The sequence below is a fragment of the Lathyrus oleraceus genome, chromosome 6 (assembly GCF_024323335.1).
Source record: "Lathyrus oleraceus cultivar Zhongwan6 chromosome 6, CAAS_Psat_ZW6_1.0, whole genome shotgun sequence".
NCBI lineage: Eukaryota > Viridiplantae > Streptophyta > Magnoliopsida > Fabales > Fabaceae > Lathyrus > Lathyrus oleraceus.
In genome coordinates, this window is record NC_066584.1 from 2,330,001 (window position 1) to 2,353,648 (window position 23,648).

The 23,648-nt window shown below is 32.6% G+C and overlaps 1 protein-coding gene across 1 annotated transcript; it reads right to left on the reverse strand.

Annotated features, from left to right (window-relative positions):
- Positions 1-11,562: 11,562 nt before the first annotated feature.
- LOC127093469 (uncharacterized) lies at positions 11,563-12,006 on the reverse strand. The gene has a single exon (XM_051032403.1). It carries the CDS (start codon positions 11,988-11,990, stop codon positions 11,628-11,630), a length of 363 nt encoding a protein of 120 aa, XP_050888360.1. The 5' UTR covers positions 11,991-12,006; the 3' UTR covers positions 11,563-11,627.
- Between the last annotated feature and the right edge of the window lie 11,642 nt (positions 12,007-23,648).

The following is a 23,648-nucleotide window of genomic DNA, read 5'->3' on the forward strand; positions in this document are numbered from 1 at the left end:
TGAGACTAGAAGTTAATGATTCATTTGATTTCTTAGCCCTAAAAGCATTCTCAAGACGTAGGTTTACAAGGCCTCCTTAAACGACAAAAAGAAATACCTTCTACTAAATGATATAAATACTAATACAAAATTAATAATTAATAATTTCAATATTAAAAAAATAATTAAAAATTAAAAATATTAATTTAGATAAGATTAGGAATTTTTTTTTACAAATTGTTGTGTTTGTCTCAAAACTGATTCAAATCACCTTGGGAGAACTCATAATGCGGAGTTTTGGATATCTAACAATTTATCTTCTAAATGATAATTTTAGACAAATAATATAATTTAATATTATAATCAACTTAAAGATAATAATTAGTGATAAATAATTATGATTTCAACTCCAAATCAAATCATATTAATTTTTCAAAATCAAAATAAACTGCATTCATTTATTTAAAATTTTCTTTTTAAACTAATATTATATATTACATAATATATTGTTAATTAATTTTTAACTTACTTATATATAAGGCTTTGATTGGTAAAAATATCACTTGATTGATGATAACTTATAGTTATAACATTGATTGATGGTGATAGTTTATAATTTATAGCCGATGACCGATAACTTATAGCTGATAAGTTAATTGAAGTGTTTGGTAAAATTAACGGTTAAATTAAAATAACATAAAAGATATTTAATATGTAATTATTTTATTTTAAATTAAAATAAATTATAAAGAGCATTAGTGAATTTTAATTAATATAATAATAACCAAAATGAAAGAAAAAAGGACAAAATTGAAATTCTATTTAAAATAACGTCTGCAGAATAAATTATAAGCTAACAATAAAAAGAAGGTTACAAAACATTGTCATCGCGTAATTTTAATTATAGTATATCATAGGTTATATTTCGGATATAACTTTCTATTGTAGCATATCTTTATGATATCTAATAAAAAAACTAATACTTTATAATTTGAATATTCAAAAATTGTGCAAAATAAAAAATATTAATTTAAATAATTTTTTTTCGTGGTTGGCTAGAGGCCGAACGGCTGTGGCCCAGAGAATGGAATGATTCATCAAGTCACTCGCATGGTAAGAGCGTTATTTTGGGTTAGTCCGTAGGAAATTCGAATGCAACATACATTCAATGCCTTTATGCATCATACATCTGATGGTAGACAGATTGTTATAATCGTTATATTATATAAAGAAGGTTTAAATGCATTTTTGGTCCCCGTAGTTTGGGCGTTTTAAACAATTGATCCCCTTCTTTAAAACGCTGGTTTTGTAATAGGGGGATCAATTGTTTAAAACGCCTAAACTAGGGGGACCAAAAATACACTTAAGCATATAAAGAAAAAGCGCACTATTTTCCAAGGACATTTTAAATTCAAACTTCATTAACTCATATTACTCACATACTCACTCGAGCGTTGAAGTGCTAACCTTTCTTGTCAGTCCCTCTCTCACCGCACTAGAAGCTAAGTCCACTGTTGCATCTCACAACCTTCAATATTCGGTCAATTCCAATTCTCGAGCCGCCGAGCGAAATAGTGGCGACGTTGTGGGAATCGACATTTAATTCCTGCATTTTCCACGTTTAAGCATTCATCTATCGATTCATTGAATCGAAGCTTATCAACTTAGCAATTTGGATTTCTTGACTCTTTGACAAAGGTGATCGACCGTTTCTTTAGATAAAGTTCCTCTTGGGACATATCACTCTCTCTTAGTAGACGTATGATAAATTCTCTGACAAAAAATGACACCGATTTCAATGTTTATGAAATAAATTGATGCAACTATTTTTTGTCCAGGTCCTTATGGTACATACAATCACATGAGCCTCTTTATGAAGAGGAACAACAACAAAAAACTGATTTTCAAAATGCTTCACGCTATCTAAAAACAATTTGAAACAACGGGTAACCTGCATCAAGCATTAGCCCTACACGTGGTTCGTTGAACTACATTATACTCTGGAAAGATGGAAGAAAAGGGATAAAGAGGGCTTTCCTCCATAGTAATCACATAACTATTAGAAGACTTTAATGTAAGCCCAACTCACAGGGTTCACCTACAAAGGAGCAATCATCAAGTGGTTTAGAACCTCTATTTCAAAACTGTTGAAGGGAATACGGAGAACCTAAGATAAAAATATGCACTCATAGAAAGGAATGACGCGTCTGTCATACTCGCTACAAATCCTTTTATCTTCTTAAGGAGTAAATACATCCCAGTCTAAAGAAGGACCCTCGTCAAGGAACACCCTTTCAAGATTACATGCACGAGAAAATTTAGAGGCATTTTCCAAAAAAGAAAGATAATAAACACTATCAACGACTCAAATTGTCTCAAGAAAACACTCAAGTACTTCAATTTAAAAAGGTCATTATGATAGAACCAACGAAAAGACATTTGAAGTATAAGACACATTTAATGCACAAATTCTCAATAATGTTAATGTCACCTCTTGGCTTTCCATTCAAGTCGGGTTATAGCCAACACAAAAGGACAATGCAACAAAACCAATGACTTGAGGGCCAACTATTTTGGGCCAGATGGAAGGCCCAACGACTACGGCCAGGAGAATGCAACGGTTCACCAAATCACTCGTAGGGTATGAGTGTTTTTCTAGGTTTGTTCAAAGGCAATCCAAATTCAGGATCCATCCAACCACTTCTCGCATCCTATGCCTAATGTTAAACGGGTTATTATAACCACTATACTATATAAAGAAAAAACACAATTTTCTAGAGACATTTCAAATTCAAACTTCATTCACTCATATTATTCACATACCGACTTGAACGTTAGATTTATAATCTTGCATGTTAACCCCTCTATCAGCGCATTGGAAGCTGAAGTCCATTGTTGCATCTTCAATCGATTTTAATTCTTGAACATAACATAATTAAATATATTTTTTTAAATAATCATCCAACACAAATCAAACAACTTATTATTTGTATTTTTTTCTAGAAACTGATTCAAATTGCAATCATAAACCTTTCCACAACTTCAAACAATTTGAAAAGTCACAAACCTTTCCACAACTTCAAACAATTTGAACCAAGTCATAACTAAAATTGAAGTTAAAAGATCTTTTAACTTATATTTTTTCATATAGTGTGTATATGATCCCATACATGTCTCACACTTAATAGTTCACATTGAACAACACTTTAATATAAACATTGTTTTAATTAAAAAAAGTGATTTCAATTTTCAAATATAATATTAATTATGTTTTCTAATTGTGCCACATAATTAACATGGTGATTTGGTTAATTATGTCACATAATTAACACGGTGTTTTGATTATAGTAATATTAATTGTGTTTTTAATATAATATTAATTATGTTTTCTAATAGTACATAGTTTTAAAACTTTATTTCCTTCTATTTTGTATTTATAACGGTAACAAATAAATTAATAGTTAATAATGACGATTCAATATGATAATCATTCTCTTTATTCTTTTAAATCAAATTATAGAACTGAAATTTATACAAAATTAATTATTATTAAGTGTGATTGGATGTTTTTTCTTTAAATGTTTAGATTGAGTATTGAATTAAATTTTCAAACACCAAATAAACCACAAACATATACTCCACTTCTCTCCCAATATAAGAGAAAAAGTAAATAAAAATACCCTTATTAAAAAAAATAAAACACAATAATTTAAATGAATTTTTGTGTGTTTTTTAAAATAAACTTCACAAGAAGGTATAAAAAATATTTTAATTGGTTATTGATCATAAGAGAAAATGAGAGAGAAGATAAATTGAATACAATTTTCATTTATTTCTACATTAAAAAAAAGATAAATTGATTTATTTTTGTTTGTTTATAATTTAGGACACGAATACATTAATTTTGCTCATATTTTGAGATATATATATATATATATATATATATATATATATATATATATATATATATATATTAGTTTTGTTTTTTAAAATACTAATTTGTTAGTTTAAAATACTGTCCCAATTCTATTTTTTTAAAATAAATAATTCTCTTGCACATAATTGTTATTGCTATAGTTATCCATAAATAACATGGTGTAAAGATGAATATATGTTACATAATTCTTTTCTATTGAAGTTCTTAATTTTCTTAACTACTACATTTGATTTAATTTATTCACTATTTTTTTCTTTATATGTTTCAAACATAATTTTCATCTCATAATATTTAATTTTATATAGTATATAATATATTTTTGATATAACATTTTATTTTACAACATCTTTAGGATATTAATACTAATAAAAAAATTAAATATTTGCAATTAAATACTTAAAAATGATAAAAATACAAAATATTAAATTGGAAAAGATTATTAACTCATCATTCAAGATGAACAAAACCATATATTAAAGTATTTTACAATTTTTTTAAATGAATAATTATAAACAAACAATATAAATTATTAATAATGCAAATAATTTTAATATTTTTTTTAAATGAATAATTATAAACAAACCATATAAATTAGTAATAATACAAATAATTTTAATGATGATAATAAATAATTTTGATTACGATTTTAACTTCAAATGAAATTTAGAAAGAAAAAAAAACTGTTGAGGCGCAAAAAGAATATTTCATTCTTGAATTGATAGAATCAACAATATTGTGAAGACCATGAATTATAATTACTGAAATTTATAATAATATTCAAATTCAAAACTTTAAGAGAACCGACAATGGTGGAAGCATAATCAAAACAAATTGAATAAACTTTTATTACAAAGATAATCAAATAACTAATGGCTAATGAAACAAATCACTCACATTATACATTCGAGTATCAAAACAAAATAGAATTTGAAAAACTTTATATAAAATAAAATAAAAACTAAGAACATAAAAAAATCATTACACATCATAATCTGATTTTCTACTTATCCAAAACACCCACTTTATTGAAAAACTCAATACAATCAGAAATAGCTTCATTGTAATGAGAATAAGATGAATAATAAGAACTGCATGAAGTCCTTGATGGTTCAAACTTTTCAGAATTTTTATGTCTTGATGAATGATCCTTTGTTGATGAACTATGATGAGAATTACCAGATACTACAAAACGTTTAAGCACTTTGCGGAAACTATGAAAAAGTTTCATAGCCGAAATGTTTAACTTCAACTTGTTAGGATTTTTTGGTTCTTCAATATTGGCTTTTTTTGGTATGACAAAGCTATGGTCTAGAAATTGACCTATGTTGTACATTTTCTTCGATGCTTTGAGACGTGTAGTGTTATGATGTTTTTTTTGGTTTCTTAGGTATATATAAAAAGGCTAACCAAATTCAAATGCTTACTACAAATTAAAGGATTTGAATGAAATTATAAAGTTTCATAAATGTTTTTCCCGTTATTTAAGGTAATGTTTGAGGACATTTAGTTTTGTTGATTTTAGTAATCAAAAGAAAGAATATACTAGTATTTGCAAACGTATCCATAATGATAGTAATTAACATTTCCTCATAACATTAATTGATTAATTTAAGGATTTTTAAGAATATCTTTAAATATGAATAGATTAGTTTAAGTAATATTGAAATTAATCTAAAATTTGGAGATAGTTCGAATCAATTTTGATTGAACGACAATTAATTTTTTGATTGATCCTTCCGCATTCTTCACTCAAATGATTCAACCATTCATTGGTTTCAAGATGATTCACATACTCAATAATTTGAGAAGAAAGAAATCTATAAAACTGATTTAGGAAAGAAAAGAGAAATTAGGATTTTTATAGAAAGGGAAGAAGATTAATCAAGTTCGATAGATATTTCACTGCGTTTTATTCTCATTGAATTTCTCTTGTTCAACAATTTACAATAGTATGATACCTCCATATTTATAGATGAGATTACTTGCATACCAAGTAATTCTCAAAGTAACTAATAAAACAAAATGAATGTTAAGTTCAACTCTGTCAAAGTTAACTTCTTCGACAACTACCTACTTCGGCTCTGTCGAATGCTTAACACAAAGAATTAAATATTTATCACATCACCTAATTCATTGTGTCTAAGCTATCTACATTCATCATAGTTCTCAATCTCTTGAACAATTTGACATACACAACCTTCGTCACGATATCTACAATCTAATTCTCAGTTCTGCAGTGTTTCAAGTTCAACTTCTCACTTACTAATTATTGTCGAAGATAGTGGAATTTCATCTCGTGTTTGCTTCTTCCATGTGCTATCAGGTTCTTGGCCATGTTGATAGCAAACATGTTGTCGATCTTCATGATCATTTCTACATGGTCTTCTCCTGAAATCTCTTCGACCAGGTTTACCATACATGTTGCATGACATGCACAAAGAGAGATAATTATGTATTTAACCTCACATGATGGCAACACAACTATTGGTTCTTTTCTTGAGCTCCTAGCAACTGGTGCACCATCTAGCATAAACACATACCCAGTTGTTGATTTTCTATCCTCAACATCACCACACCAACTTAACTTAGTGTAATCCACTAGTTTGCATTCTTTTCCTTCATCTACTGCAGGAAACAAAATACCATAGTCGAGAGTTCCTTTGGATACCTTAGTATCCTCTTTGTGGCTGCTAGGTGTGATACATTTGACTTTTGCATGAATCTACTCATCATACCTACATTGTTTCTAGACTAGGCCTTATGTGACAAAGGTATCTTAGTGATCCAATAAGTCTTCTATAATGAGTTAGATCGACATCATCTTTATATGAGTCCTTCGACAGTTGCAGTCATGGGCCAACATGTGTCGAAGTTGCATTGCAGTCTTCTATCTCCAATCTTTTAATAATTTCACTTGCATATCTTCTTTAATGTATCATCAGGCCTCTACTACTTTTGTAGAGTTCAATACCAAGGAAATATGAAATATTGTCCAGATATGACATTTTTAACTCCTTACTCGGATCACCTTTAAAATCTTCGATCTCATTTTTGCAACTTCCAGTTATCAACATGTCATCGACATGGAGACATAGTATAAGCAATTCATTCATGCTTATTTTGACATATACGCCATATTCAATTGTGCACTTCACAAATTTATTCTCCCTCAGGAAACTATCTATTTTCTTATTCTAAGCTCTTGGAGCTTGCTTGAGTCCATACATAACTTTATGCAGCATGTATACATTGCTTTCTTGGTCTTGTTTCACAAACCCAACTGGTTGTGTAACATAAACTTCTTCAGCTAATGGTCCATTTAGGAATGTACATTTCACGTCCATCTGACACATATATCATTTGTTCAAGTTTTATAGGACAACGACCAACCTAATTATTCAATTCTAGCAACTGACGCAAAGACTTCGTCAAAGTCGGTTCCTTTCTCTGAAGAAATCCTTTAGCTACTAGTCTTGCTTTGTGTCTGGTTACTTCTCCTTTTCGGTTCTGCTTCACTTTATAAACCCACTTAACATCAATTTCCTTCTTACCTTGTGGAAATTCGACAAGTGACAAGGTTTTGTTCACTTCTATGGACTTTAGTTCCTCCATGATGGCTTGCCATATTTATGAAGAACATGAATTTGTCAAGTAATAACATTGAGCGGTGTCCATGGATCTTGAAGCTTAGTAATCTAATGTATCATGTTAACTAGTTGTTTTGATGTTTTTGATGATTAAAGGTGAGGCCTCCGAGCTCTCCATTTGTATGAAGATTCTTCCAAAATGGAATTTAATTTAAGGGGTAACACTTTTTCCCCTACAAAGGCAAAGTTTTTAATGAGGCGCCCTATCTTCTTTCCTATTTGATCTTTGCAAGTTTTGTATGAAATTTTATGATGGACCTTATGTTATGTGCTTGCTAGAAGAACCAACGACCACGGGCTAGAGAAAGCAACAATTTACCCAATCACTTGCAGCATAGGTGTATTCCCTCAGGGAAGAGTGTATGAGATCCAGATCCAAGATACATCTAGCGGCTCCCCACATCCTACGCTTAAAGAATAACAAATGATTACAACCGTTTCGCTATATAAATGAAAGCACATCATTTTCTAGGTACACAATTTCAAATTCAAACTCCATTCACTCATCTCACTCATACTGACTTGAGCATTGGAATACTAACCTTGTAGGTCAGCCCCTCATTCACCGTATCAGAAGTTCAACTCTATCGTTGTATCCCCCACCCGACATTCTCCGATGACTTATGGTTCCATAATGAAGCAATAATGTCGTCTATGGGAATCGACTTTTGATTCCCACATTTTCCACAATTGAATACTCCTAGTTTGATTCTTCAATTTGAAGCTTTCTCAACCTAGATGATTGGAGTTCTTGAAATTGAACCTCATATTCGTTTTTCAATCTATTTCGATAGCAAATCAACTCCGTTTTTCATAATTCCTAAATCACTGGTTTCTAGATCTTTCGAAAATGGTTGGATCTAAATCCACTCACCCAGCTACTTTACGCGAAGCTGTCGCTACCATTGATGATGCTTAAGTTACAAGAAATTCACCGCCTTTTACTCAAGGAATTGTAGAATAGGACATTATGGATATCATGTTACATCTAGATCTTCTACAACCTCGTTAGAACACATGATTTTCCCCGTAGTTCCAACAAGGAAAGCCTTCGCTCAGAACTCCAACATCACCATCAGTCTCAAGACCATAAATGTTACTTGGTTTCCAACTGTCAAAGGCTCGCCTAAAAATACAAGGCATAAATGAGTTGTTGAATAGTATGTATAACATAGTTTGGTATCAAAAATCATAAACGATCAAAGAAAGATTGCTTTGTTTGGAAGAAAGCTTACACAACGTGAATCCAAGAGGGAACACAGTGCTAGAATCCACTTCCAGAGACGTCAAACTATCATCCCCGAGCCAGCCACTTCATGGAGAGATGCAGCTCTGAAATCTCCAAATCATCAAAAAAGCATAGGGTGTCATTTTCCTCCTCAAAGTATCGGGGATGACTGAGGTATTTACGTTCCTCCTCATAAATAAGTAGATATATATTTAATGAAGAATTTGTAGAAGCATCCTCTTTGTTCCCATATCCTGGACAATAAAATACCAAAGTCTCTAGAAATACCTCATAGGCTGAAGTAGTACGACATAAAGGGAGATCATGATGAGCATGCGCAACTCGTTGATGCACGTTTGAACTAATCCCACGCCAATGAGGCAGCAAAGTGAAATTATTTCCACTAACACTAACTGGATTTTCCAGACTCTAGTTCAAAACTGTACCATATGGGAGTATTGAGTCGTGGAGCAATCTGTGTGAGAGCTTTACCTCTCATTTTAAAAACTCGGAAAAGGTAATTGGTGACAGTAGCTTGTAATACTCCTATCCAGTGGTGATGATAATGGAGCGAGTAAAATGAAGCGCCAACACATTGCAACCATCACAAGAGGAACACTCCATGCGAACGACTCGTCAAAGGGGATGATGAAGAGAAAGATTACGGAATTTATGATTGTCCATAAGAAAGACAAAAGCGCCTCATCCAACATCCAAGATAAACCAATGTTCAGATTCTTGGATAGCGAGAAAGTGTGAGGGATCCTAAATGTTATTTTCCATCTGGTCATAATTGTTATGGTCGGCCATTTTGACGTGTCACTGATACTCATCGATGGCATCAACTCCTATGATATAATGTATTCAAAGCTATTTGAAAAGATGAGCCTCGAGAAAGAAAATTTGTGGCCATATGAAGGGCCAGATTTGCAAGCGTTCAACAACAATACTATTCGGCTGTAAGGATACATTGAATTAATAATATTTGTATGGTGGTGGTGGTGGTGGTGGGGTGTGTGTGTGTGTGGGGGGGGGGGGGGGGGGGGGGGATGTAATGACTTTGGACTCATAGTTCTTTGTAGTCCTTTTCAAGAGCATTTACAACTGCATTCTTTACAAACCTTTTACGGAAGCCCTTGATGCTTTGGCCTCGCCGATCCACCTCAAACTCAAATTCCACAATCTTCATGACCAGCTGGTCATGGTCAATGCCGACCTCGAGGGAGCCAAAAGGATATACCAAGCATTACAACAAGACAAAGGGAGTATGAGGCCATAAAGATCAATGTAGCTTCCCTCACCGACCACCTGAGGAGCATGAACATTCAACCTCCCACGAAAAGAACAACTCATGTTCGTCCAACAGTCAGGAGTAAATGACCCGACCAACTATAAACCACGGAGAATAAGTGGTGGAATATCCACCCGATTATGTTTACAACTTTATATTTGATGTTATTTTTTGTATAACTAATTACATCACAAATCGTACTATGATCTTTCCATTATTAATGAACAAACCAAAAGTTATAAGACATATATTTTCTTTGTGATAATGTAAGGTAGTGACGAGTCAGGGGTACGACCGAAGGGACCGAAGCCCCAACACAAATTTTTTTAGGTGTTGTCATAAATGCCACAAGCACATGACCAAAGAATTCAGAATCCCACTACGCAAAGCGCATACACAAAGAAAGTGGTAAAATCACTAAAAACGACTATAACCGGCTCACCTCCTCTTGGTAGCTAGTCATCCTGGAGGCTGCAGTGGGTCTACCACACATCAACCTCGGACCAGGTTTCACCTGGGGGGTATCGACCCTTGGTCGGGAACGACCCTAGAGACGCCCAATAAACTTTGAGGGAAAACCTCGTAAGTTAAGATAAATTTCGAGCAATTGACTCGTGATCAAATGCATATGCCTCAAATAGGTAAAAGCAATATCACATCGTCAATTTCATTCACTCACACTTGCTCGAGCATGGTATTACATTCAAGAAAAAACATACAGCTCATCCCTAAGTGAGATGATTCTTCCATATTTAAGCATCTGATTCAATCGTATTTTCTCTTTTAAAATAAATAGAGGAGAGCAAAAATGCTCTACTTGATGTAAATCATTCTCAAATGACTCTGAGACTAGAGGTTAATGATTCATTTGATTTCTTAGCCCTGAAAGCATTCTCAAGACGTAGGTTTACAAGGTCTCCTTAAACGACAAAAAGAAATACCTTCTACTAAATGATATAAATACTAATACAAAATTAATAATTAATAATTTCAATATTAAAAAAATAATTCAAAATAACAAATATTAATTTAGATAAGATTAGGAAAAAAAAATTTACAAATGGTTGTGTTTGTCTCAAAACTGATTCAAATCACCTTTGGATATCAAACAATTTATCTTCTAAATGATAATTTTAGACAAATAATATAATTTAATATTAAATCAACTTAAGGATAATAATTAGTGATAAATAATTATGATTTCAACTCCAAATCAAATTCAGAAAAGGAAAAAAAAACTTATGAGTTGTGGATTCTCAAAAAGTATATCCATTCTTGAATTCATATAGAATTATCAATTGCGTGCAGGCAGACCTTGAATTTTAATTACTGATAGTAAAAAAAAAGTCAAGTGATATTCAAATTCAAAACTTAAAAAAAAATGCAATGGTGGTGGAAACATAATCAAAACAAATTAAATAATTATTTTATTAGAACAATAATCAAATAACAACAAATGAAGAATTAAGTAATGGCTTGACGAATCAAATCACTCACATTCACATATACATTCAAGTTGAAAACCTAAGAACATAAAAAAGATTATTACACATTAAAATCTGATTTTCTCCCATCCAAAACACCTTCTTTATTGAAAAACTCAATACAATCAGAAATAGCTTCATTGTAATGAGAATAAGATGAATAATAAGAACTGCATGAAGTCTTTGGTGGTTCAAACCTTTCAGAATTTTTGTGTCTTGATGAGTGATCCTTGGTTGAAGAACTATGATGAGAATTTCCAGAGAATACAAAACGCATAAGCACTTTGCGGAATCGATGAAAAAGTTTCATAGCTGAAAAGTTTAACTTGAACTTATTTGAAGAATTTTTAGGTTCTTCAATATTGGATTTTATTTGTATGACAAAGCTATGGTCTAGGGTTTGACCTCTTTGTATGTTGTGCATTTTCTTCCTTTGATGTCTTTGGGAAGTGTAATGTTATGATGGTGTTTTTGGTTTCTCAAGGGTATATATATAAAAAGGCTCACCAAATTCAAATGTTCCAAAAAAATAAAGGATGTGAATAAAATAAGAAAGTACAGTATCATATTAAGAAAAAGCAAAAATATTTACTTTTCTTTATACTAATACCTTTTTTAAGGTGATGTTTGAATACATTTAATTTTATTGATTTTAAGCATTACTTTTTTCTAACATATCTATAATGATAGTTATAAATATTTTTTCGAAACATTAATGATTAATTTAAGTACTAGGTGAGTAATCTTTGAATCTTTTGACCCAATTATAATTAGTTCATATGTTATTCGAATCCGTTATTTATTTATGAATATATCTAATTCATTCCGAAGTAATCCATATAATTTTGATTTTGATATTGGATTTGAATTTTGCAATATGTGGACCGTTGATCAAACTCATTAATATGGTATTAGTAGTTTTTTATTTTTTATTATTATTATTTTAAATAAAAATATAAAAAATAATATCTTAATGCTAATCATAATTTTTCAAAAAAGTATTATTTTCAATCAATAGTACTATTAAACCAATGGGATTGGGTATATGTAATTCTAAGATAAAATGTTGTTTCTTATATTCTTTTATATTATTTTTAGTTTATTTATTTTATGAAAAATAAGTGTTTTGTGAAATTTTATATTATTATCCAGTGTTATGTTGCGTTGATAAATTTCATTATATATTATATGAAGTGTATCATTGAAATGAGTAATATTTTATTGAATTTTGTTATAATTTTTTAAATTGAAAAAAATCATTAAAATAATATTTTTGATTTAAATCAGAGCACGTGAACCCAATTCATATATGAACGGGTGAGTTTATATCAATTTTTGACAATAATAAAATTGTGGATTGGATAACGACCTCAATTAAAGTTTGAATAAGTAGGATAACATACAGGATAAACTCGACTCAACTCAATCCATATACATCCCTACATTTAATTATGACTAGACTAATATAATAATTCAAACATTTTTTTTCTTCTTACATTAGCTTAGTTGATAATTGTGGAGAAGATTCATATGTTGAGGTGTGGATTCTAATTCACTACATCCTAATTATTCATTTTTAATGGATAAAATTCTAATCACTAAACTACTTGAAAAAAAGAAATTCAAATATTTTTAATTTCAAAAATACTTAAGAATAAGATAACTAAATGGCTCAAAAAAAATTTAAACTTTTTTCTTAGTTAAATAAATTCCAAAAATATTAGATAAAAATTCAGAGATGACAATTAAAAATCTATATATAGTGTGATAAATTGCTAACATATATGGTAAAAATCCATTAAAAGTTATATGTTTGGTACAAATAATTACTTTTAACATAAATTATATGAGTGTAAGTATCTTAATACCGGTCAATCCTGATATTCATAAATATCTTTATTTAAATTTATATTATTATATAAAAATATATATTTTATTAATTTTAATAAATATCTCATTAATAAAATTTTATTCATTTTAATATAAATGTTTGTTTATTTATTAATTTAAAAAAAATTAATATTATATATTTTTTTAAAATAGAGTATTTTATAATTTAATTTTTATTTTTATTAAAAATACGAATAGCAAATACGAATAAGAGCAATTAAATACCTATAAGATACAAATATAAATATAAATATTGATGTCCATGTGAATATGGAGTACTACTCAAACTTTATCTTTTTTTATTAATAATCGAAATAGAACAACGAGCACAAGAATACTCGAACCCACAAGTACACACACCACGTGTAAAAGTCAAATTCACCCTAATTTTACGACCATATACCAACTAAAACCAAGATAGAAACTTAATATTAAACACAATATCGCCTATAGAGATACAATAAAACATTCATCATAAGTCATAAACTCCAAATGGTTTCCATCCAAACAAAACTCGTCTTGTTACTCTTCGCCTTCTTCCCCACCAACTCACGAAAAACACTAAAATTCCGAACATAAGACAAGAAGACCAAATCCTCCGATCCTAGCCAAGAGAAAACCTTCTCCCACACCTTCTTTCTATTAACATCACTAAAAGAATCCGATTTCTCATCACTATAAGAATATGAATATAAACAATCGATCAAATTGAGATTGAACGAGTAATTACTCGTCTTCATAAGGTTTGTTTCAAAATATGTTTTAGAATATGAACAATGGATTACTTCTATTGTATTAAATTTGTATATTATACTTTATTTATCTTTGTAAAATTGGACTTTGTGGTTTATTTTAGATATTATCTTTATTTTATGTGGGTGTTGTCATGTTGACATATTTTCAATGTCGTGTAAATGTGTTTTCATCTGTTCAATAAATTTAGTTCACTTGATAGTTTAAAGCGACACCCGATTATAAAGACATTTGAAGTTCCATCGCTACCACATTGTTCTATAGTAACCAGCTAATAAAATTTTGTATTAAGGTGACCAATTAATTCAAAAGTTAAAGGATTATATTCCAATTTGAAAAGCCAAACAAGATGTTGGCCTAGAAAAACGAACTTCCATGTGCCCAAATTATTATCATGGCCTTTTCTTGTCTTCCCCTCAACTAATTTGCTTTGTATCTTAAGTTTTCTTGATTATGTTCAATTAATATAAATTATAATCACGTTTATTGCATATATTATTGATTATCGATTACTTAAGACTAAAAATTGATAACCATTTCAAGTTTAGTAAATATATAATTAATTAAAAGAGACCAAGAGGACTGAATGATATGATGAATCCACATATAAAACCTTGATGAATCTCCAAAAATAATCATTTGTAACCTTTGTGGAACCCATATATAACATGTTCAACGTTAAAGGAAATCATTTTGCTTTGATTCTTCTTTTATGAAATCTCGTTTTATATACAATTCCTTATTATGAAGGGATTTTCTGTTCCCTATTTGTGTTAAAGTAGTAATATGGTTCCTAATATGAATATTTAGTAAATATAGGAAGAATCGTAAAAGCCAAACTTAAAATGATGATCCTTTTATTTATTAATTTTTCCTTTTGAAGGTAGTTGGTATATGGCAGCTGCATTTTGACATGCAGTAATCCCAAAAAGACTATTTTGAAGTGAACATGCATATATTAAAAATAAGATAAAAGTTTATTTTCATAAATATATTATAAAATATTTTTTATATCTATACTTAATTAAATTAAAATGCTTATTCTTAATATATATATATATATATATATATATATATATATATATATATATATATATATATATATATATATATATATATATATATATATATATATATATATATATATATATATATATAATTTGATTGAATATTTGTAAAAGAAGTATAAAATAAAATAAAAATGTTACTCTATATGTTTATAATCTTGACTTCAGAATCCTCTCTAAAAAAATTACATGATGAGTTTGATAACATTTCTTCGTGTTTCGTTTAAGAATTGGAAATGGATATAATTGAAGACCTTATAACTTTGAAGTGGTGGTATTGATCTCCGTTACAGCGACGCATAGTGGACGTGCATAGTTAATACTCAAATGTCCAAGTCGAATCAAGGTTCAAGATGAATGTAGTGCAAAAATGGAGATCAAATAATGTATCTTGTATTTCGTGTGAACTGATTTTATACTTTGGGTTAAGTAGAGTGGGTTGGATATGACTTAGGCCTTAGTTATTTGGACCTTAGTTATTAGGGCATTTTACTCATGTATTTTTGAGAAACTATGGGTACGACATCCATTGACTACCTTTGAAAAGGAAGTGTTAGATCCTCTACACGTCCCTCCGTCACAACTTCATCCTTTCACCTAGGCTTCATGGGGGCTTTTTAATATTGGTATGAATACCATAGAGGTATGGATTCCACTTTCTTGAATCTCTTCTTCCACCTATTTGAAAAAAATCTTTTTTCAAAGGGTCATGGTTGTGGGCTCAGTTCTCTTGGAAGCTTGAAAAACAAGGTATTTCGTGTTTACATTTACAGTTGGTAAAACTTCAAAGAGCATTAATTTTTTGTAACTCCTCTTTCTCATGATGCGTTATGTTTCTTCCCTTCCTCTTCTTCGGCCCCGACAACTTGTTCTGTACGGAGAAGGCAATTTTGGTCCTCATATCACTTTTCTCGAAAAGCTTAAGATTATTCAATCTCATATGATACCCTTACCGACGCGAATAAGGCTATGAAAGAGACATTGATTTCCTTTTCTGACTGGAGATACATTTTTGAGTCATCACTAAAGCGAAATCTTCTTATGAGAGGGAAACTTTTTGGTCCCGTCTTTGCTTCGACTTTATTAGTGATCAAATATCATGTACATTCTCTTACCATTTGCTCATTTTTATTTTACAAATGGTTTCAAGAAGAAAGATACCTCAGCTATTGGAGCTACACTAGATGTTGGGGCTTCCTTAATCGTGTTGGTGTCTTCGGAGGGTCAGAGCAAGAAGAACCATGACCGATCTACTAATAAGGACCCGGGAAAAGCAACCATCTGGGGAAATCATGCAAAAAAGGCTAAACTAGTTCGGACCTGCTTTGAGCATCTGTTTGAGAGATACTATTGTTTCTTTTCCCTCGTGTTAGTTGGTCGCTTACCTATGACTGCGGAGGAGATGAAAAAGTGTGTGTCGTTCGATGATTACGCTTAGTTTCTTCGGCTCTCTGATGTTGGGAAATCTATTTTCTTGGAAGAATCATCTTACTTGGTTTTTTGGGCTGCTTCACTTCTAAATTCGCTTGATGCCGGTCACAAAGAGCTTTTGTTCCCTGGCACTTTTCCCAAGGGTTTAAGGATTCGAAAGCTTGCTATGATATGGCCGAGGTGAAAGTGGCTAGCTTTAAATGGGACCTCTCTATACTCCATAGCCGTCTAGATGAATTTTCTTCTTTCTTGGATGAAGTGAAAGAGTCTAGGTCTCCTGTAGCTTTAGCTGGATGCATAAATGATCTTAAAAAGATGTTCAAAGAGAAGAACTTGGATATTCATCAGATGGAACTTAAGTCGAAGACCTCATCTTCTGCAACTCAAAGTATCAAAATTTAGCTTGAGGAGAAAAGTTTCAGCAAATGCTAAGGCTCTAGAGGTTCTCCAAGAATTACTCTCTACTTTATATGTCCATTTGTGGGACTTTCCCGAAGATGACCTGAAAGAAGCTACCTTTAATAATATTTTATGCCAGCTGGAGTTTCTGGTGCTCGACCTCCAAGCTTTCCATGATTATTTTTCCTTGTAATCAATTTTTTAATGTTTTAAATGACATTTGTCACATTATGTTTTTGTTATAGTTAGCCCTTCCTATTTTGGTATGTTGTATTTAGTGTTTGTCTTTATTTTGCGGGGCTCGAAACTAGTGAGATGTGGTCGTATCTTTGACCAACACTCTGCATCACAAAGGACTATCCTCCATGCTTACCTAAAGGTATGACTTGGATCGAGGTGAATATCTCTGGGCTCCACCATCTAACGCCTTTGAATTGCCTAGATCCGAAAGAGGGGTACCAGTTATGCATGAACGCTCCTAGGTTGTATCAACTATGCACTCATGCGTTTAGGTTGTATCAATGATGCATTTAGGATGTACTAGCTGCACGTTCATGCATTTAGATTGAATCAACAATGTAGGAATGTGTTTAATGCGTACCAAATATGCAGAAATGTGTTTTTCTCTGTATTGGGCGCATCAAAGTATATGTAATCTTTGGCTATTCACCTTCAAGGTTCTATATCAAGGTAAATAGGAAATAATATGATAGAGCAATGATAATAGACAAATGTTTATATTCATCCAGGAGTTAATTGGTTACATTAAATTGGAATTAAACAAAAACAAATAAGTAATTGTAATACCGCTTCAACTTGACAATATTCCACGTCCTTGGTATCTTCTCTCCTTCAAGAAACTCCAAGAAATACACCCCACTCATAGTGTTGTCCCGGACGCGGTAGCGGCCTTCCCAATTAGTTGCTGGCTTCCTATCTCGTACAATCTTATTTTTGCATACACCCTTTGAAACACTAAATCTCTAATGTGAAATTCTCGGAGTTGGACGCGATAGTTGTATCTTGAGGTGGTGCTTTTCCTAATGATGGTGTCGGTGAAGGTGACTTCCATTCTCTTATCTTTTGAAAGATTAATTTCTTCTTTGATTAATTTTTTGTTACCTTCTATTGTTAATGGATTAGATGTCCTCTAACTCAACTCTTCGATCTCTACTTGAATGACAACAAAGGACATGCGGTAGTTCTTTGGTCAATATCCTTTGCCTTCTTCTAAACTTTGCTTCAAACCTCTCACTATCACCTAGCTCGTTGCCTCAACCTAACTGTTCGTTTGTGGATGCTCCACTAACGTGAATTGTCGTTTGATTTTTAATTCCTCGAAAAGTCTTCTTAATTTTTTGTCGATGAACTGCATCCCATTGTCCATCACGATGGCTTGAGGAACTCCCATCCTAGCTAACACGTTCTTTTCAAAGAATTTCATAATGTTTGCAGCAATATTGTTCTCCAGCGCCTCAACCTCGATTTATTTAGTGAAATAATCCACGACTATGATAAGATACCTGAATTGTCTCGGATATGGGGTGAAGGGTATGGGGATATCCATTCCTTATTGTAAAAATGATAACGGCGAGGCCAATATGTGTAGCTTGGTGACTGGGTTGAAAATGTCTCAGTGCCTCTGACACTGGTCACATTTTTTTTACATATTATTAGGAATCTCGAACCATGGTTGGCCTATAATACCATGCTCTTTGAACCTTATTTGCAGACGCCCTTTCCCCTAGGTGTTGTCCGACGATTCCTTCATGCACTTCCAAGAGGGTCTAGTCGGCCTATACCTTCCCCAAGCACATCAGCAATGACATGGACAAACCTCCTTTGTATAAATATCTTTATACTACGGTGTCCTCACCTTCTCTTCTTACCAGGGTTGCCTCAGATAGGTTTTCCAGAAGGGATGTCATCCATAATGGATACCATATTATCCTTCGATACAATGTTAGGGGACTTTTTAGTTTCTCATAAGAAAAAAATGCTTGATACCAGAACTTCTGGTGCTAGCCAACCAATACAGGACATCAACTCGAGTGCTTTCCTCCCGTGGTACATGAGCAATCTCAAACACCTTAAACTTTTCCAATTTCTCAATCACCAATTTGAGGTACCACTGAAGCAAGGGGGTCATTTACTGGGGCGTATCCTCTTATATGAGAAACGACCAGTTGGGAGTCCATTCGCAGTTTAATGCCTTTGGCCCCCTATTTTCTCCACGATCTTATAGATGATGGTCTCACACTCATCTTGGTTATTGGTGGCAGGTAACTATAATCGCAGGGCACTTCCACAACCAAGCTAGTGATGCTTTCTAAAATTATGCCCGCACCACTTCCCCGATTATTAAATGAGTTGTATGTGAAGACCACCAAAGTGTGGTCTGGATCTGGAGGTGCATTGTCATCTCAACCAGGAAGTCGGAAAACAAATGGGATTTTAAGGCTTTCCTTGCTTTTAAGGACACTTTGAACTCATATAACTCGATGGTCCACTTCGTTAGGTATACGACCAAATCTGGGCGGTACAACACCTGCTTTAGAGGTAAATCCGTATGAACCACTATGGAATGTGCGAGGAAATATCGTCAGAGCTTGCGAGATACTATCACTAATGCTAAGGTTGCCTTCTAGATATTTTGTTACCTCATTTTTGCCTCCTTCAAGGCTTTCAAGATAAAGTACATAGGGCTATGGTTGACGTCACATTCTCTAATCAAAATAGTGATTACCTCCGCTTCAGCCACAACAAGATATACATACAAGATTTCCCATGGAAGTGGTTGGGTAAGCACTAGGGGTGTGTCTAAGGTCATATTAAATGATTCAAACACCTCTTCACAATCACTCATCCACTTAATACCAATATTTTTCCTTAGAAGTTTCTAAAAAGGCAGAGATATTGTGCAAATTTAAAAATGAATTTGTTCAAAGAAGTTAAAATACCATTCAAATTTTGAATCTCCCTATTTGATGTTGGTGAACTCATTCTAATCACGGAATCACACTTATCAGGGTTTTCCTTTATTCCTCGCTCAAACAAATAAAAGTCTAGGAAACTTCTGGCCCTTACCCCGAAATTACATTTCTTCGGATTGAGTCCCACATCATATTTCCAGACCTTCCCGAACACTCGTTAAAGTTATTGAGTATGAAGTTCCTCCCAAACAGATTTTACGATCATGTCGTCCATGTACACTTCCAGGGCCTCCCCTATTTCTTCCTAGAAGATCTTGTTCATCATTCTTTAGTATGTCACACCAATATTATTCAGCCCAAAGGGTATAACGTTATACTGATAATTGACATGCTCGGTCATGAAGGTCGTCTTTACCCCATCGAGGTTATAGCGAAAATATGAACATTATATTGAAGGCATTCAACAAGGGCGGTTCTTACTTCCAAAGGGAGCCTGGAGCCTACTTTAAATGACTCGACATGATTATCTTCGAGCTGGACAGACTCAAAATCACCATCAGGCACCGTTTGAACCTCATCTTCCTGGGCATCTAGGTCGAACGTATCGAGAACCCATAGATCTCCAATTTATTTTGCTTATGAGGACGAGGTTAATGTTATAATGTTCTTCTGGATGATTTCCTTGATCCATTTTGCCCCGTCCACTCCGAAACTTACTATGGTCGGTCCTCCTTCTTCATCAAGGTAAGTTACCTTCAGGTGGACCGGGGATGCCACTGCATCTAGTCTTGCTAGGAAGGGTCTCCGTAGGATACCTCTGAACATACTCCGACAAGATATTACCATAATGTTTAGGATTACTTTTCTTTTTTGCGCGCCTTCTCCAATTGATACGCTTAGATTCATAGTTCTTTGAAGATGAGTTGCATAATCGTTGAATGCTAACATATTTCCTCCATTATATAGCCTCATATATGTTTGTTTGATACCTAACAGATCCATTGTACCTGTGTATATGACATTGCAAGAACTCCCTTTGTCCACAAGGATTCTAGTTAGGTTCTGATCCGCAATTATGATCCCAAGAATTAGAGGCATGTTGATATTTGGAATTCCATAGATCTTATCCTTATCTAGAAATCCTAACTCCAATTGATCCTCACTCTATCAAATTTCAGTGTCACCTACGAGTAGAAAGAAATCTAACAAAGGATATGTGCTAGATGATACAGTTTCACAAAATTCGTGAATCAGTGATATCTAATGATCAATTGATTCAGGAGATATGTTAAGGATATTAGACATGGCTACCAGAGTTACTATATCTTCTTCTACTACTACTGGTATATATATGATTTTATATTGAAATTAATATGATGGTGAAAATTCATAGGAATCAGATGTCGTTTCTCACAGACGGTGCCACTGTTCAGTTCAGGATCCAGAAATGCATGTATTTGAAGAACCGAGGTGGTCTTTCGTTAGTGACGGGATTGAGGTTGTTCTCTTCCTAGGCAACTTGGATTAATAGTGTAGATTATCAAAACATTGTTGTTCAGGCTTGGTCTTTCGCCAACACTAGTCTTATGGATTTTCTCAAGAAAGTCTAGGAAGAATCCACCACTTTTAACCATAATGTCTTTGGCAACATTTTTCATCGGAAAATTCATATCAAAGCCAGAATCAAATGGATTCAGAATTATCTTGAGAGAGTTTATGCTCTCCACTATGTCCAACTTGAGCAACAACTGCAAAGAGATTATACCCACACCCCTTCAAAGAGGAAATTCATTAGTTTCAAAAGTCTTGAGACAAATGGATCAAAGTTAGAGACAAAAATACTTCTTTCTTCCAGGATGAAACCATCATAAGAAGGAAGAGAAACAAAATCCACAACATCAATCTTTCCAAAGGTGTTTGGACAAATAATATTATTGTAATTCAACAAGAAACTCTTAAATACTTTGAAGATATTTTATGTAGCAACAACATCATACAAACCATCTTTCAAACCTCTCACAACCACCCGATGTTAGATGACGATGGCAATACGTAACATCCTAAAACCCCCGACTCTTTTATTTAAAAAGATAAACAATGGTATTCTCAAACATGGTACTAGACATTCACAACATGCATATCCTTCTAATTAAAATTATTTAACATGCAACATAAATTCAACATTTAACAACAATACTTCAAATTATCTCTTCAAAATGAAATACTTAATTAAATAAACAATTCAAAATATTCAACTCAAAACAATAACAAAACGAGTCGTTACCTTGTTATAGATCAGAACAATAGAAAACTAAATAATAGGAAACGATAAACAAACGAAAAAAAACCTCAATGTCATCTTCCAACTCATAGCAGTTATTTATCCTCCTGAGTATATGTACTAAAGCGTATATAACACCACAAACAAACAAAAAGGGGTGATTATACACTCAAATATATTAAAGATACAAGAGAATACAAGGGTATCCTCAAATAACACGATCATCAAACATACAATTCATTCACAATAACAATAACAACAACGGGTTCATAATGTCTTTATGTTTGTAATGTGACTCACAACTCGACTTAACCCATGTGTTATCAACTTGTACATCAGAGGTATGTTACTAATCTTGTCCACTCAATAATGGTTCTTATTCAAACCGGGTCCCCACTTCTGAACCCCATACTTATCACTGGTCCACACTTCTGAACATGTGTCTCGTCCCTTCCAAACAGTGACACTTATGTTGCATGACATATAAAATAATGCAACAACACTTATGGTTCCACTTCTAACCATACACAACAACCCACATGGAATTTACAATAGTCCTCACTTCAAATTACACTTATCACTGCAAACACATATAATTATATTCATAACACATAATTATAGAAACAACATCACAATTCGCATATATAATTATACCAATCACTCAAACACTATACAACCATTTATAATATTTTAAAAATTCAACCCTTAAAATTCACCAAAACATCAACCACATGTTAATAAAAGTTGTGATAGGCATCCTGTCACTAGGGTGACGACCGTCACCCCACCACCTCACAATCTCATCACCCAGATAACGACCGACATGGAAATCCTTTCTGGGAACCATGAAGGTCGCTCGCATCACCAGGCTGATGCCAGTCATCCCAATCAGATGTGTGACAAACAACCCGTCACCGGTGTGTAGAAAACCCGAATGTGATTTTTGCCATGGGAGCTCATTCCAAGCTCTGATTTAACCCCCCGATCACCCCCAATCAACCAGAAAATGACAAATACATGTTATACTATAATTAAAACATCACATATGCACTGATTCACATCCAATTTCATCAATTAATAAAGAATATAAGGTTATATTCATAAACCAACCACACATCAATGACAACATCAACATTCAGATTCATATCAACACATCATGTATAATTTTAAGAGTAATTTAGAGCATAAATTACTTATCAATTACATCAATTATCACATAGTTTTCATAACTTTTTATCAATAGCACATAAACCTCAACAATGAAGAAAAGATGAAAAACCTAGAGGATGGTGAGGATCCCTCCATGCCTTTCATGCAATTGATCCTAT

Excerpts from the sequence above, each read along its gene's own strand:
- LOC127093469 (XM_051032403.1), bottom strand. The coding sequence starts at position 11,990 with ATGCACAACATACAAAGAGGTCAAACCCTAGACCATAGCTTTGTCATA.